This window comes from Agrilus planipennis, unplaced genomic scaffold, assembly GCF_000699045.2.
Source record: "Agrilus planipennis isolate EAB-ADULT unplaced genomic scaffold, Apla_2.0 scaffold93, whole genome shotgun sequence".
In the NCBI taxonomy this organism is placed as follows: Eukaryota; Metazoa; Arthropoda; class Insecta; order Coleoptera; family Buprestidae; genus Agrilus; species Agrilus planipennis.
Genome location: NW_020438867.1, coordinates 799219 through 816455, shown reverse-complemented (window position 1 = coordinate 816455; position 17237 = coordinate 799219). Strand labels below are relative to the sequence as shown.

General features: G+C 33.0%; 1 protein-coding gene across 1 annotated transcript in view; it reads left to right on the top strand.

Moving 5' to 3' along the window:
* LOC108739713 (tensin-like) overlaps positions 1–17237 on the top strand; it is a 45303-nt gene that overhangs the window by 4392 nt on the left and 23674 nt on the right. The window contains exons 2-3 of the mRNA XM_025976055.1: positions 14170–14301; positions 14924–15749. Of these exons, the coding sequence (XP_025831840.1) occupies positions 14277–14301; positions 14924–15749 (851 nt within the window). The 5' untranslated portion in view covers positions 14170–14276. The remainder of the gene's footprint in view (positions 1–14169; positions 14302–14923; positions 15750–17237) is intronic.

The window sequence follows — 17237 nt, the reverse complement described above, 5'->3', positions numbered from 1 at the left end:
CAGGAAATCTAATTTTACCTTAAAGTTTTGCACATGACTCAGAATTGTCGCCTAGAAATTTACTTACTTCCTTGTGGGTTGAAGACTTCTTGGTAACTAAATCAATAAACGCCCACTACACTAATGCAGACAACATTGAATTTAGGGTATCCAAACTAAGTTTCAAATTTCCTCATTATTATTTTACTATATAAGAAATGCAACATTTGAGATCGACTATGTTTTTACGTACTTGTAGTGACCTTTTAACACAATAGTTGCAACCATTTCAATGGCAAAAAATGCGAAAAGAAGAACTTATTTAAATAGATTTTTTAAAAGCATAAGTTTCAAATAACATCGTTCAGAAACAAACACAATCTGTTTCTAACAAATACAGCGCAAAAATAGCAGGTGCACATATTTTTATAACATACTTTATAGATAGATCTGTAGATATGCAGGGGCAAATGGTTACTATGCTTAGATTTGTAGATGATCTAGCAGTAGTAGGATCTAGCAAGGAGGAGTTAGAGATAGCTTCAAATAAAATGGAAGCGGCATTGACAAAACAGTATTGTATGAAAATAAATAAAAGTAAAACAAAAATACTGGTGTGCAAAGGAAGAAAAATGGAAAGAGCGAATATAAAGATAGGAGACGAAAATTAGAAGAAGTGGCTGATTTTAAGTATCCAGGAAGTCAAATAAGTCAGGACGGAAGGAGTGGTAGGGATGGATATAAAGCAGAGGATAACGAAGGGTTGAGTTGCCTCCAATAAAAGAAGTCACTTTTATGCTCGCGAGCAGTTCATTTAGAAATTCGTAAAAGATTTAGTTAAATGTGTATGTTTGGAGCGCGGCGCTGAACGAGTGCGAAACATGGACGGTGGGCGCGGCAAAAAAGAAAAGCTTAGAAGGTTAAGAATCTCTTAACTATAACACCGCCTTATGCAATGCAGTTGTTAAAACACGGTGCATAATTAAGTATGATATTTTACAATGTCAAACATTGAAACAGTTAACAGAGTGAAAACATAGGACAGCATTTGTGTTATCAATTTATAACGCGGCATTGTTGAACATTGTTACCGTATAACACAGTGCGAAATTTCCGACACACTTCCAATAGAATGGAATTCTGAACACCGTATAAATTTTTCTCTATACTGTAATGCAGTATTTAATAACAGAGTTTTCATGCGTAGAATACGGTGCAAAAATGTTACTAAATGTATAAAATTTTTGACGACTCCATAGTTGTGGAAGCGCTCCAATAACCCTTAATGTTACATTGTTTCTCATAAATTGTAATACGTATTTTTTTTAATGGTTAGTTATATTTTTACTGATGTGCACTTTTACATATTACATACCATATTATGGTGTCACATTTTTCATTATTTCTAACTTTAATGTTTAATATTTGGAAGTTGTAAAAGTGTCATATTAAATTAACTTTTACTCGCCTATAAAAAAACTGAAAACTAATTCCACCCTGTATTGTTGGAAATTAGTCATCAATAAACATTTAAGCAGTATTTTTTGAGGATTTGGCAGTCATACAGACAGGAAAATTAAGGCTAATTTTAAACTTTTACCTGTGTAGAAGTTGCCAACTTCACATTTACCTACAAGGATAAATGAAAGGAAGTAAAGGCATCAGATATTCGCTTTAAACCCTTGACTTAAGCAATAATTCTGTTGTGGCAACCAATAAAACACAAAAGTGAGATTTATTAAATCCTTTAATCTCTGTTTTTGCTTCAAGGTGTACCCGACATGATAGGTACGTAAACTATATTTTTTACAAGTTTGTTTTAATAGCACAGTTACACGGTTTAGGCAATTTCAATTTCAGTATGATCAAAAGCATTTGCTCATTTGTTCCGAATAACAGAATAAATGATATAAAATTTGTTGTGTTGTGGATCTCCTTGCCAAATGGCTACATCGCGGTGGTCAAAATATAATGGCTAACGTTTTGTCTCAATTAATTTAAGGAACGAATTGAGCTTAAAATATAAATATTTAGCCAGCTGTTCAAATTGTTTGTCATACAATTATAGTGACAAATATTTGATTGATATACAGTTTAACTTAATTAAATATTAGGCAACGTAATCGTCAAGGATACGTTTTCAATTCAGTTAAATAAAAATGTTCGTCCATACTTTTGTATGTAGTTGAATTGGATTTGTCCTCTGCCTTCAAAACAATTTTTATTGTTGTATAATAAAGGGGTAGCAAACGAATCGAAATTTTATCTTTGAAAATACAAAATATTCTGGAAATTCGTTTACCTTGACGTTTAGATTTGGTAAAAGTGGTGAGATTCCTCATCCCTACTCATGTGAGATTTACCCGTTTAGAATGGGACACCCCAAAAAGGTTGACGCGAGGTTTTCAATATTTTAATAAATGGTGATAAATGATTTAATAAGATTTTGCCGAACCAATGATGAACCAGTTTTATTTTGATAGTATGATGATTGCCAAAAAGAAACAGTTTTGAATAATAAATAATTCACAACAATATTTTCCGCATTAAATCAAAAGATGTTATTATTTTTATTTTCAACTATAATACTTTGAAATTACCCACTTCGAGTCAAATTTTGATGACGTTGGAAAGTCAGCCTTAAGAAAACGCGTTTGATATGCGTTCGTTTATGCAAGTTTTATATCGTTATTTTTTCATTGGTAATCAAGTACCTTATAGTCGACTCAACTAACCAACTAAAAATAATTTTGCTTTTCGAAACGCTATACGTCTGCGGTGGTAAACTATACGCAGCGGCCAAGGAGCGTTTTATTTCTGGGCAGCGGGCGCGCCTATTTCAGTCTTGGAAATATTAAGTTTGAAGAACGTACGAACGGGACGGACTGACTGACGGACATTCTCGCTTGTGCTCCAACCGTCTTTTTTTTTTTTTCGAAAACGATTTAATTATATGTTAGTGTGGTGTTCGTTTTAACTCCCAATTTAGAAGTGAATGTTAACCGACCAACCTGAAACGGTGAGGAAAAAAAGAATAACGCTTAATAAGCTGTGAGCTTTCAAACTTAAACTTTATGTTATGAAAAAGTAACATTGGTTTATACCCGTCAGCTAGTATGTAGGCATTTAAATTAACCCGAAGAATTAAAATTATAATTGGAGGTTAAATGTGAAGATTACAACAGCACATAATTGTTTATTTGATGAATTATACAGCTCAAAATGAAGCTCTTTGATGAACTAATGTGGATTATGGATCATTAATTAAATGAAAGCTTATTGTATTAAGTTACAAAACATTTGCGGAGTTTACAGAGTTTCTTATAATATTTTCTATAATTGTTTATGTGTTGTTTTGCGTTGTTACGATCAGTAGGAAAAACTTGGCGTTTCACTTGAAACGTATTTTTGTGCTCCGTTTTTTGATCAGTATCTCGATAGAAAAGAAGAAAACATTTTACAACTCTCTAGTTTTTATATTTTGATTTGAATATTCGGACTTCAATTGAAATAATTAGGGAGTCACGGCTTATCGATTTGAGATCAAGTAAGAACCTGGTAGTTCTCCAAGATGACTCGATGTTCTTCAAGATACTTGATTTATTTATTAATCTATTTTACGGTATCAAGTTTTGACATGACCATTTTCAAGTTCGTACTATTGCGTCGCGTAAATGTTCAAAATTTTTTCATATTTTTGTAAGATTGTAATTTTTTTCTGGCGCTGCGCTGACGAATTTAGCTTATCAGTCATCATCATCATTGTCTGAAGTTATCTTTTCAAGCTCCAAATCAAGGATTTTCATTAAAATTCTTAACACCCATATTTAAAATGTGTGTTTTTAGAATCAATGACAGTAGTAAAACTTTGCAGTTTGTTAATAAAAGTAAAATAGCCGTTTGTGTTGTAGGTTGTACTAATTTTATTAAGTCATAAAGTTGTAACACATTAAAAAGTAGTTTTGCTATTGAACTGTCAGGATAGTGTCCATGCCTCGTAGCAAATTTCAATAGGATGGAATAAAGCTAACTGACCATCGAAGAAACAGACTTTTAAATTGCATTTCTTTAGGAGATGTTCTGAGCAGCCTCGAATAGTTTCATTGCCAAAGATTTCACAATTATATAAATAAAATTCGCACGTATGTATCGATTCAGGTCGATACCTTGAAATTACTTGACATCAAGTCAAGTAGCTACGATGGAAAACCATGTCACGTGAAATAACCAATTTTTGAAAAGTTTGGTTTCCCAATCAATCGCAATTGACGAGTTAAAAAATTATTCGTTATTATCGTAAAATTACGGAATATCCGTAAAAATCGTTTATATTTTTTACTGTAGATGATACCGATGTCAATTTTGCCTATCCAAACGCATCCATGGTACAAGAATGTGTACTCGAACAACAAATGCTAATAAGAAATGTTAAATATAAGATAGTAGTCTGATTTATTAACTTAATGTAAAGTACTTTGTCCTGATTTCCGTCGTTACAATTTATGATGATATTAGATACTCACTTTACCTAAGTAGCGGAAAGAGGAAGTCTTCTCTACCCTGTGAAGATCAGATAATCTTTCTTAAATCATCGAGTTGATGAATGATGACAATATGAGTGATTCATTATGAAATTTGGCTCCCGATCATGTGCTATTTTAAAATCTGAAAATAGAGTTCAACCAGACAGACTCTAATGTGATGATGTGATTAATTGTTCTGAAGTTATCCGGAGATAAAAATGTTCAGTCTCTCAGAGTCTCTGAAAGCGACACTCGAGTCTCCGTTTCTTATCGAGTCTCTCTGGTGTCGCTGAGAGAGACTGTCAAAAAAACTGTTTAGCGTCTCTGAACGAGAGACTCGAGTAGCTCATAGAGAGATCCTCACTTCGTATCCAGTCTCTGACCGAGAAACTCGAATCTCTCAATAAGTGGTGTCTCGATAGACATGGTTAAAATTTTCTAAGCTCAACATATTTCAGAGATCCCAGTCTTTCTACGAGAGACTGGAATCTCTCAATTTTTCAGTTTTATTCATTCAGTCTCTCTGTGAAAGACTCGAATCTCTGAATTAACAATTTTATCGTTCGAGTCTCTCATACAGAGACCGTGAGAGAGATCTATAAAAACACCTAGGCAATAACTGAGAGACTGTGAAACACTGCGGGAGACGCTCTCAGAAATGCCGAAAGACTCTGAAACTGAGAGACTGGAGAGAGACTGAAAATTTTGTCTAAGGTAGTATCTACTACTACTACTATCTATTTGGATATTGTAAGAATATTTCATTCTTATACTCATACTGATTGTGTTTGTCCACCCAGTATTGATCACTTTGTGAGTCCATCTTCAGGGAAACTTATAAACTGTGTGGTGAAATAAGAGGCATCAGACACAAAAGCAAAATTGGCGATGAAACGGATACACAAAAAATACAGTCTAACGTTTTAGCTTGAATAGATTTTGTAATTATATCAGCAATCTAACCATAGATTGAAATATTTTTGACATTACAATTCATATTCTTCGTATTTTAATAATACAAAATGAAAACAATTCTGAATGTTTTGAGTTCTTTGAAATTATTGAATTATACAGTACGGTCTACAGTTGGAATTGTTTTATTAGTTCACTATTCTTGTCAACGTCTGTTTTTTCCTTTGTTAATCCATTTAAAATAGGAGTATAGTGTAATACACCAATTTACTTGATGATTTTATACCGTGCATTAGATAAATAGTAAATTAAAATTAATTAGGTAAAATTTATAAAATTTTACTGAAAATTAATGTAAATGAATTCCTGGTATAGGGTTTTTTTAGGGAAAACAAAACATTATATAACATTTTTTTTAACTTTAACATAAATAGGATATAGTAGTACAGGATTATTGTAGTATCAGATCATTTTTATACGAGACAGATAAAATTTTTGTTTTGATAAGATAACTGTAGCATCTGGTGCGCGCTTACGTGACAGTCACCTCGAAGTTCACGCCGTGAAATTACATTTCTATTAACTTGACGATGAAAATAAAATTTACATAATAATACACATATAACAGAGAGTGGTGATAAATAAAGTGGGGGTATAATAAGCGAAAGGAGTCGTTAAAATTTTTCATTATGCAGTAAGCTGTCTTCGTATATGAGTAAGTTAAAGATCGTAAATCGTTATTCACCTTGTAACAGTAACGAATAGTTGTTCAGATTAAGTATACAGGGTGTCCAGAATATATTTGATGAATTTTTCAGTAATAATTTTGTTAATCTTGTAAAAATAAATTAAGAAATAAGAAAATGATTACCTAATTCAAATCTATTTTGATATAAGAACTCTAATACTTACATATTTTTACCTTGTTTTAATAAATTGACTTAAATTATTCACTAATCTTAATTTATAAATAAAAATTCATATGTGTGTTCGTATATTTCATTTTGCAACCACTACACTTGGGGCAAATCACCGATGTGTGTATGTGGTAGTAATTTCTGGTCTCCTGTGTGCACTGTGGTGGTTGCAAGTTTGTAGTAGCTATGGGGGTGTGGGAGATTTGGTGGTTAATAGTGGTCGACCTGGGGCATTTTTATATTTTAACCACCGTTCACCAAACACTGATTTAGAATAAGTGGAAACGTACTGCCAAGAATTTTTTCAGCGTAATAAAAGTAAAACAAAAATACTGGTATGCGAGAGAAGAATAAATAGGGAGAGCGAATATAAAGATAGAGGACGAAACAATAGAAGAAGTAGCTGATAGGTATATAGGAAGTCAGATAAGTCAGAACGGAAGGAGCAGTAGAGATATAAAGCAGAAGATAGCGCAGGGTCGTGTCGCCTTCAATACAAAAAAGTCACTTCTATGCTAGCGAACCGTTAATTTAGAAATTAGAAAAATATTGTTAAAGGTGTATATTTGGAGCGCGGCGCTGTACGGGTGCGAAACATGGATGGGTGGGCTCGGCGGAAAAGAAAATGTTAGAAGTATTCGAAATGTGATGTTATAGGCGAATGATGAGGATACCGTGGATAGAGAAAGTTAGAAATGAAGAGGTATTAAAAAGAATAGAAGAGCGGAGAACTCTATGGAAGTCGATAAGAAATAGGTTGGTAGGACACCTTCTCAGGCATGAAGGTCTAGTTAGAGACATATTAGAGGTAGAAACGTGAGGGGTAGAGGTAGACCTAAATTAGATTACTGTTCGCAAATAGTTAAGGATGTGGGTTGTTCTAGTTTTAAGGAAATGCGAAGATTGGGTCAGGATAGGAATGAGGTACATGTCCAACCGGTCTTAGGACTGGCAACCTTATGATAATGATGAACTTTGTTAGATTGTTCTCTTGCATATCTGGGGTAGACGTCAGGCAAAATGTTCTATAGTGAACTGCACCGTATGAATTACCTAGTAAATAACCAAATATCCATATACCTGATGTTCTTTTTCGACAAATTGTCTGTTATTGTTTTAGTTTCTACAAGTTTTACCCTTTTTTTTAACAATTCTGTCATATTTTGGGTGTTAATTTTATGCACTTGCTGAGATGAGATACCATCAGTAGTAGTACCCCCAAATTTTGGTATATACTTACCAGTACTTTAATTCAATACATCTTTAATAATAATTGAGAAGACAAAATATAAAATCATCTCGTGTGTCAAAAAGCTCTTCTAAAAACTCTTACTAATAAATTCATTTCTGGTAATGTGTCTTATCGCGAACTTTTTTTACTGTTCAACCTTAAGTTGTACGACCAGCAAAAATAACCTTAACTATGTCGCTATTTAATTAATATTTGCTTATCAAAAGTTTACAAATATGTTGGATATCATTTCTTCAATCTTACAGGGCAAAAGTGATGTAACTGCAAACTGTTACTGTATACGTACGTGTAGATACATATTTCATTTTAAGTGATTGTATATTTAATTCGAAAAGGTGAATATGACACAAATTATTAAATTAAAGAAAAACATAAATTTCATTCATGGTATAACACAGACTGATCTACAGGTTAGTCGATAATAAAATTAAGATGCCATGCAAGAAGATAACTGGGCGACATTAATTTTAATCATTCCAATTAAATATATTACAAAGCTCTCTTTGCGAAGGCATTCTTATTTAAGCGAATACGTCTTTAGACCTCGAGCAGCATCAGGTATTATTAGTCATCCAAACAACCCGATTGCTAACGCCTTATTTGGAAGAGTCTGGGATCAACCACTTTTTTAATCCGAATGTGAACAAATAATAATAGCAGTGAATATTGGTACAATGAATATTTGTTACAATGCGTATGGTATGAGTATATGACAAGACAAGAGGTGCCCTTGATAGGTGAATTCCATACAACCATGAACTTAATTCTAAAAAAGCAGACGAGAACAACATCGTAATATGCAGAGGCAGGTGGCAATCTTGAACCTACTCTTTCGCATTAATAGCACCTACGCATTTATCTTATTGTTTGTTTTATTTAACGTACATTTTTGGTAACGGATGTTCTAACTAACCGCGCCTACCATTTTTAAAGTCTAAATCATTTACGTTTGCGTATTACATATCTATGTAGATACATCTAATCATAATAATCTGCACACACAACTGAAGATTTAGGTTTAGAAAATTTTGTAAACAATAAGAATTCCTTGTTTTATCTATATAGACGTACCTGTGAAATCATAGATTGCTTACGTTTCATCCTAATGCTGATAAAAAATCTGAAACAATTGTGTGAAATTATATGTTTCGTTCTTTTGTTTTAAACCTTGTAGTATAAAATTTCGTTGTTTCCCTTATATAATTTAAACACCCAAATCATTCCCTATACAGTAAAATGTCATGGACCTCTGATCTAATGTTTATATACAGTAAAAGCTCTTTATTAGCGGGGTATACGTTCCATAAATATGCCGGGAATTCAGATCCGTGGATATGAAATGGTAATTAGTTTGGAATCATAAGGGATACGTTCTAAGATTCAAAAATAAAACTAATATGTATCAGAATAAAATCAATTTATTGAGAAATTCGCAATTAAAATTAATCGTTATAATCAGATTTAGAAAAGGGTTTAAAAAAGTTTAGTGATTTTTTCTTGTTTTGAATTTTGAATTAGTCCACTCGGTTACATTTTTTATAAAAGTCGCCTCGACATATACCAACAGTACATACTCATAAGATGCCGATACATTAAGGGGATTCAGTAGTACATGCGCCATAGAGTAAAAACATGCTTATCGGTTCTAGATATCATAAGTTTAATGTTTGGAATAGAAGTTTGAAATTTTGAAGTAAGATAGATAAAGCTTTGTTCTAAAGCCTGTCGAAGGTCATTTTTTATTTTTTTATTTCTATTGAAAATACATGTCCTACAAAAAGCATCAACTTTAAGCACTTGTAAAAACTTTTAATGTTCATGTTACTGGAAACCAAAACATACTGAGTGAGTGTGAACCTTTGTCCTTTACCATAAAAAAAATCTCATATTTATCTCGCAACGTTAAATCACAATGTTTAGAATAGAAACCCATGTTTTCGGAAAAATTCACACTAGGCACGAGCGGTCTATTGCGGTCAATCCCCTTAATAATTGATATCAAATCCGTTTCTGTTTACCGATTACATCCTCGAATAATGAAATTTTTAGCCCCGAATAATGAAAACGCGAATATAGAAACCATGAATAAGAAACTTTTACTGTATTATAATAAATATGTAAAGGAAGACAAGTAAATATTTGATAGATCATAGAATGGAAAATCCTTAGGCATGTAATATGTAGATATGTTCGTAACTATAGACGTAATTTTCTTTTTCAATGGATGCAATGTACAAATATAGCGAAAGGAGATAAGATTACAGTATTTACTTCTGGTGGAATTGTGTATCTATTTTCGTTCATTCTTACCGAACTGATTGAGTATCTTTATTACATAGTGTGGAAATGTACTCTTGAATTTAACTTTTCCAACAAACTGCTTAACGTTTCCAAAGAGTATGGGGACTAAATTAAAAAAATAAATAATAATGTATAAAATATAATTGCAATTGGATCTTAGTTTTTATTGTAACAGTAGATAATATTCGCAAATAGTTAAGGATGTGGGTTGTTCTAGTTTTAGGGAAATGCGAAGTTTGGCTCAGGATAGGAAAGAATGGAGGTACGTGTCCAACCAGTCTTAGGACTGATGACCTTATGGTGATGATGAGATAATATTTGCTACATCAAATTTCGAAAATATACATAATTACTATTCCATGTTGATTTCAAAGTGAATAAATTTTGGAAACATTAGGTATATGCTATAATCGCTTTTCACGATAATATCCTACAAAATTTCCTAGTTGAAAACAGACATTGTCGAAAAGCAGCAAATTTTCAAATAAATCCACCTCCATTACTAAATCCAAGGAATTTGATCTGACCGTGAGCATATACGTATGCTAAATTTATATGATTTAGTGGGTTCCATCGGCCGTCCACCTACACACAAAATTGTAGCATTAACGATAAGTGAAATTTTTTGACGTAATGCTTTAGGACAGTGGAAATGTAATAGGAACGATATACAAAGATCCCATATTAGCCACATTATTCGAGTTTGAATTTAATGTAATTAGTTTTTTGTTACAAAAAGCTCCGAATTGTTCATGTGTTTACTTCTTACGTTAATATACAATATACCAACGTTTCATTCAATGTTTATGGACATTATCAAGGTAATGGTTAAGTAACTGATTCAACATTCTCTATTATTAATAAGAATAAAAGATGTTTTTGCCTTAAAAATTAGCTGGTTCATAATAAATATTAAGTGAAACTTTGGTAGGTATGTTGTCAAAGAAGAAAACGAGTATTTTCCTGAACAATTCAGAGCTTTTTGTATCTTCACAGTTATCACAAAGACAGTGGAAATTAATATCTTATTTTTCGTAAGTTAAAATCGAGTTTTTGCAATAATATTGGTAATTGCTTGTGAATGTCGAATATCGAAATATCAATATTGTTAAAATGACCTAATTAGCGTTATTTAGAAGCTAAGAACTTTTTTATATATATATTTTATCTGATTTGAACTAAAAAATTCCCCAGTCAAATGTAGTTAGTATACTGAATTCTGGTTCAAATAGTTTTGGAAATTCTAAACCTATTTATATTCTACAGTACCTAAAATTTTACAATTTTCTGTTTGAAATACTCGAAGGATACGGTTGATATGTTTTTAAATAATAGCTTTATGGAGATTCATGTACTACGGAATTACAAGTACATCTATAGAAAAATGGGATTAGGTTGTAAAAGTTTCAAACGTTTCGAACCATTTTAATACTTATAAGTAATAATTGTAAAACGAAATACTCATTTGAGTGAAGTTTTTTGACACCATTGGATTCTCTAATTCTAAAAGTTCTAATCTTGTGGTTGTTATCATACATTGAAGTTAAAATTTATTTAATTCATGACTTACTGTATTTGAGAAGTAAATTATGGGGTGTATGAATATTTTTCCAAAATTTCAAACCGTCTACAGCAAGATGGATAGTTTAAGCATATTTTGATAAATAATCCAATGTTGACCGTCTTCAATAAGAACACACCTGTTCAAGTTACTCCTTTTATTCATATTCAATATTTATGGGTAGCATATTTAATCGTTTCTTATGAATGAATGGATAGCCATCCAGTGTTAAACATGCTCCAATAGTGACTAATTAATAACTCAGTCGTTTGCACAATATGCATATATTTATTTAATTAGATACATTTATTTACACCTGTCGTACTTCGTTAATCATTTAAAAAAATTATAACTTTATAAGTACATGCGTTAACGCTTAGATTATTTCTTAAGATATGATGTCATTTTATAATTGGTCAAATTCTGTATCCCATACTTTAATGAAACTCCAATCGTTTGGTCTTAAAAATAGAAATTCCAATGTTTCTGTTTTTTAATAATTGTTATATAATCAAAAATGTCTACTTGAACATTATCAACTGTAGACATATTTTTAATTTTTGGGCTTCCTTACCGAAAAAATTAAAATAGAAGCCTGGGTAAAAAGTTATATTGAACCGCACATTGTCCTACCAAACTGTTAATAGAAACCGATTAAGTTTTTGGTTAGTAATTTATCAAGATTTCGATCTTATTTTATCTCATTAGTACGCCTTGGTAAAAAAATTTTCATTATTTTGTAAGAGGGTATCAATAATTTGGTCTACAAAAAGCAATATTAATTTGAAATCATCTTTTCGATTTTTTATTTACCCACTACAAACTACCTCAAATTAATGAGGGAAAAATTGTTGCTGTTGTCACACCCCCGCCGAGAATCGAACCCGGGACCTTTGACTTTACGCATCAATGTTCCAAAGCCAATGGCCCCGGGTTCGATTCTCGGCGGGGGTGTGACAACAGCAACAATTTTTTCCCTCATTAATTTGAGGTAGTTTGTAGTGGGTAAATAAAAAATCGAAAAGATGATTTCAAATTAATATTGCATATTAATCCACTATTAAGTAACTAACAATGTCATAGGATTTCATACAAAAAGGAATACACGATTATGAATGAATCGGACATAATAAATCCCAAAACGTTCCAGAAAATCTGAAATATATTCTTGATTTACTAATAATAATTTGTGAAACTTCCGTGATTTTTCATATTAGCGTTTTGGTTATTTGTTGCTCATCTATTTGAACTTTAGCTCAATAATTATTTGCATGTTTTTGTAACGTTGTTGTTTTATTTATCGTGTTCCTCGTATTTGTAGTTCTACACAATTTGAGTCAGAATATTAATCACACGGAATCCGATTTGTTCCTTTTATAGTTTTGATGTTATTCTGCAATTTCAGATGATAGATACAAATTGCTGTGGCTCGCCATTTGCTGCTTTATCAGTAATGTGCATGCAAATAAAACATTTTTATTTATAGCGGTTACAGGCATCACCCGCCATCCGTATTAATTCATAAACTGATAAATGCTTTCGAAAAGGTAAACGAAAATAAAATGAAGAATCAACTTACAGCGGACATCCAAATATTTATTTTAAATGCTATGATTATTATAAATATTGACATGCAAGGGAAGAAGAGATAGGGAATGAGTGAATATAAAGATAGGATACGAAACATTAAGAGAAGTCGTTGATTTTCGGTATCTAGGAAATTCAGGATGGAAGGAGCAGTAGAGATATAAAACAAACATGTACTTTTATGCTCGCAAACGGTAAATTTAGAAATTTGAAAAAGGTTGTTGAAGATGTATGTCTGGAGCACGGCTCTGTATGGGTAGGAAATGTGGACGGTTTAAGACTCACAACGACAAAAACTATTTATTTACACTAATTATTATAGAACGAAAAAACATTATTAAATTATTACTACACTTAGGTAATTATTCTGTTTATTTACACTACTGTTACTATTCACTGTTCTATTTATTTCACCTCTATCACTGTCAATTTATCTCTTGATTAACTTCTGCAACGGTCAATTTATTTCTACTCCACTTCGGCGATCTTCTCTTCCTTTTTATACTCCCTTGCCTTCTTTCGGGAACATTCTCCAGCCGTCCAGAGAAGTCTCGTTTTCTTTGAAAGGTTTAATTGCTTTCCCGGAACGCAGGTACGACACACACGTTTACAGATACGGCGCACATCAAGAAAAGCGCCCGCGGCTAGTCGGCGAATCGATAAGCCGCTCACACACACGTATGCCCGATCGCACACAAACACGCTCGTGGTCGCTACAATATCATAGGTAGAAAAAGTTAGAAATGAAGAGGTGTTAGAAAGAATAGAAGAACAGGGGACGCTATAAAAGTCAGACGAGATAGGTTGGTAGGACGCTTTCTCAGGCATGAAGGGCTATTTCGAGACATTTAGAAGCAGAAACAGAAACAGGATCACATTACTGTTCACAAATAGTTAAGAGTGAGGGATGTTCTAGTTTTAAGGAAATGTAAAGATTAGCTCAGAACAGGAAAGAGTGGTGATGCATGTCCAACCAGTCTTACCACTGTCGATTCTATGACGTTGATGATTATGATTAAGGATTTTCCAAATGCACAAAAGAACAAACTTTAAATTGTTAAATATTTTACTATAACATACATAATTGTAACTGGTTGTCAAATATGTACATTTCTAAATGTTGAATTTTCTTTTCAGAAGACGTAAATCACACTTTTGGGCCACTTGACGGAAGTATTTACGCAACCATAGCAAAGAAACCGGAGCTGTCACCCGGTGCCGTTTCTAGTCCCTTGACTGTGTCCATGGACTCTGGTATTTCTTCTGCAGGTAATATTACACTTGTTATACATTTTTTATTATAACAAAGTTCATACTCAACCGGTTTGAAGGTAGTTTTATTACACTTTTTCAACTTACTCTCGGAACGGATGTAGAATAGTTGTTGTACTTACATAAGTCTAGGTAAATTTACTTTTTACGAATATTCTCTTTAAGTGTGCACTAAATGTTATTACCTACAAAATTATGCAATGTTTTGTTTTCGAGAAAAATAATTTTAAGTGCAAGGCTTTCGTCAAACTGGCATTAATCCAAACACTAGTGGTGCATTCGCATGTGTTTGAAAATAATTAATTGCGTACATATACAGAGGAGAAAAGTGTATTACGTTCAATTTATTTTTGAAATTATTTATTACTTTTGCTTGTAATGGAAATATGCGAGGTTGCATGCATTAAATGACTGAAGAAGAAAAAAAATTGATTCAATTCCTTGCCTACACAAATACCCTTTTAAAGGTATCCAAAAAAAAAAAATGCGTTTAGTTTGTATAAAACTAAACAATCAAATAAAAATAGGTTTTATCCAGAAACCTTGCATTCTTTCGTTCAGATTAAGAAAAGCAAACCGTTTAGGCATTCCACGTAAAATTATAAACAAAACTAATTAGGTGCGCTTGTGGGGGCAGGTCACCAGCAGAACGCCAACACGAACGCCTCAACGAGTCCCCCTCCGACTGCTCAACCGTCCCCCCTAACCCCCGAAGATCAGCATCGCGAATTGGACGAATTGCTATCGGATATGATGCTCACCGTTCAGAACATTCCCGACATCAAACCGCGACAACAGCAAAACTCGGATTGCGATTCCTCGTCGGCGACGACATTCAACCTCGACAATGTCCGATACATAGACGAAGAAGAAGACAAGAATATTCCATACCACGCTCGACAAGATAGTAAACCATTTACGTACGGCGTCAATTCAAACATGATCGGGGATTCGAAGAAATTATCCAGTCCTAGCCTGGTGCGAAAAGCGAGCTTTAATAAAAGCTCAGGAGATACATTGAAAAAAGTTCAGACGCAAGTATATCCGAACGCTACCTACAAGAGCAGCAACTATTCGAGCCCTTCCAGCAACTACAATTCTTCCACGTATAATTCTTCCATTTACAATACTTCAGACTATTCCGATATCGGTTCTAAATACAACTATTCTACATTACCACCCAAGAGAGATCCTATTGACAGTATCTTTACACCCAGTGCTTTAAGTGCGAGTGATCCTTATAAGAAAGAGTTTCGGGAAGAATTTTACAAGGACGAAGTTAAAAGATACGATCCGCTGAAGAGGAGTCACACCGATGGGACTATCAAGAGAAGCCTGGATAACTATTCGGATTACAGAAGTATTGGATCGCCTGTGTCGAGTCCATTGTCGGACGGGAATTTGTCGCCTCCTAGTGCCTTCAGGAGCTCACCAAAGCAGGAAGGGTGAGTCTATTAATCAAAAGCTCAATATCATAACTTCTCAGTTCGTAGGTACATATAGTGTGTTTTAAAAATTTTAAATGCAGGATTGTGTACCTTTTAGTGGTATGTTGTTTATTCTGGAATCTAAAAATGAAATATGAAACTTTATCGCAACTAATGTTGCTGATAGCTGTAAAACTAGAAATTTAAATTACCAGAATCACTTATTTTTTGTATAATAATTTATATCTTAATTAGTATATATGCCACCGAGAGAACGACCTTTTCGTATAGTACGATTTTCACTTCTAAAAAAGGCGTTGACTTGTTCTGCATATATTATAGTTAAATTAGGATTTGAATTATGCAAATGTTTTAACGGGTTATTACGCAAACAAAACGTCTACAGCATGTAAAAGTATTACTATAAGTATCCTTGAACTTGATTTTTTACATTGCGAGCGCCATATGTCCGCCGTTTCTCTTCAACTGCTGATATCGTCTCGCTCAGAGACTCGTTCAACTTTTTTCTTGACAAATCGTGTTATTTACGGCAACTACTAGTCGAAGATGACGATAAATGGACGTAATACGTCGAAGGTTTTTCTTAAAAAAGAAGTCAGCGAGCATTTGTTGTTTAACCTACATACGGCTCACACAACTGCTTAACAATGTTAGCTATAGGTAATACTCTTTGTCGGAAAGGAATATTATGGTCTTATATGTATTTTTAAAACCTGACAATTGCCATTCCTGAAAGCAATCAATTTTGTTCTGCAGAGAACTCTTTACAATCAACCTTCTATGTATGTTTAGTAACAGTTTAGGTATTTGCGGTGACAAATTGTGAGTTATGCAAGGATTGTTTCACACTCATTCTGGGTTTTAGAATGCAAACAAATGGATTCGTGTTCTTATACGGCATTAATTCCATGCAATGGACAAACTTAATGAAGAAAGTTGAGGCATTCTATTTGTATCTCTTAGGTCAGTATCCACATTTCCTGGTAAAAGATGATGCACCATTCGCGTGTTTCTTAATGTTTGATGCTCTGTAATTACGAAATTGCAATAAAGTGAAGACAGCGTAAATATCGATTTTTTTTGCGTTAGCAGTTGTTATATTTAATAGGTAATAAATATCCATAATCAATAAAATAAGCATTTACATAAAAATATATAAAATACTACCTAGTACATGCTTATTAGAAAAACAACAACAGACTTATGGTCTTTTTTATACATATAAGGTCAGTAATATGTTCTCGAGTTTTTAAAACTCTGACAACTATCGACACTATTTTCTTTAGAAGTCATGACAATCTCGCATGTATGACAGAAAATTTCAGCATTTAGGGCAATTATTGTGTGAATAAATAGAACAAGACCAATGTTAATCGAAGAAAAGAAACAGTCATTTTCATTAACAGCTGTAATTCAATAAGGAAATAAATTATAACCGAGTTTATTAGGGATTGTCCCTGCCGCGAACTATGTTATTATCTCTTC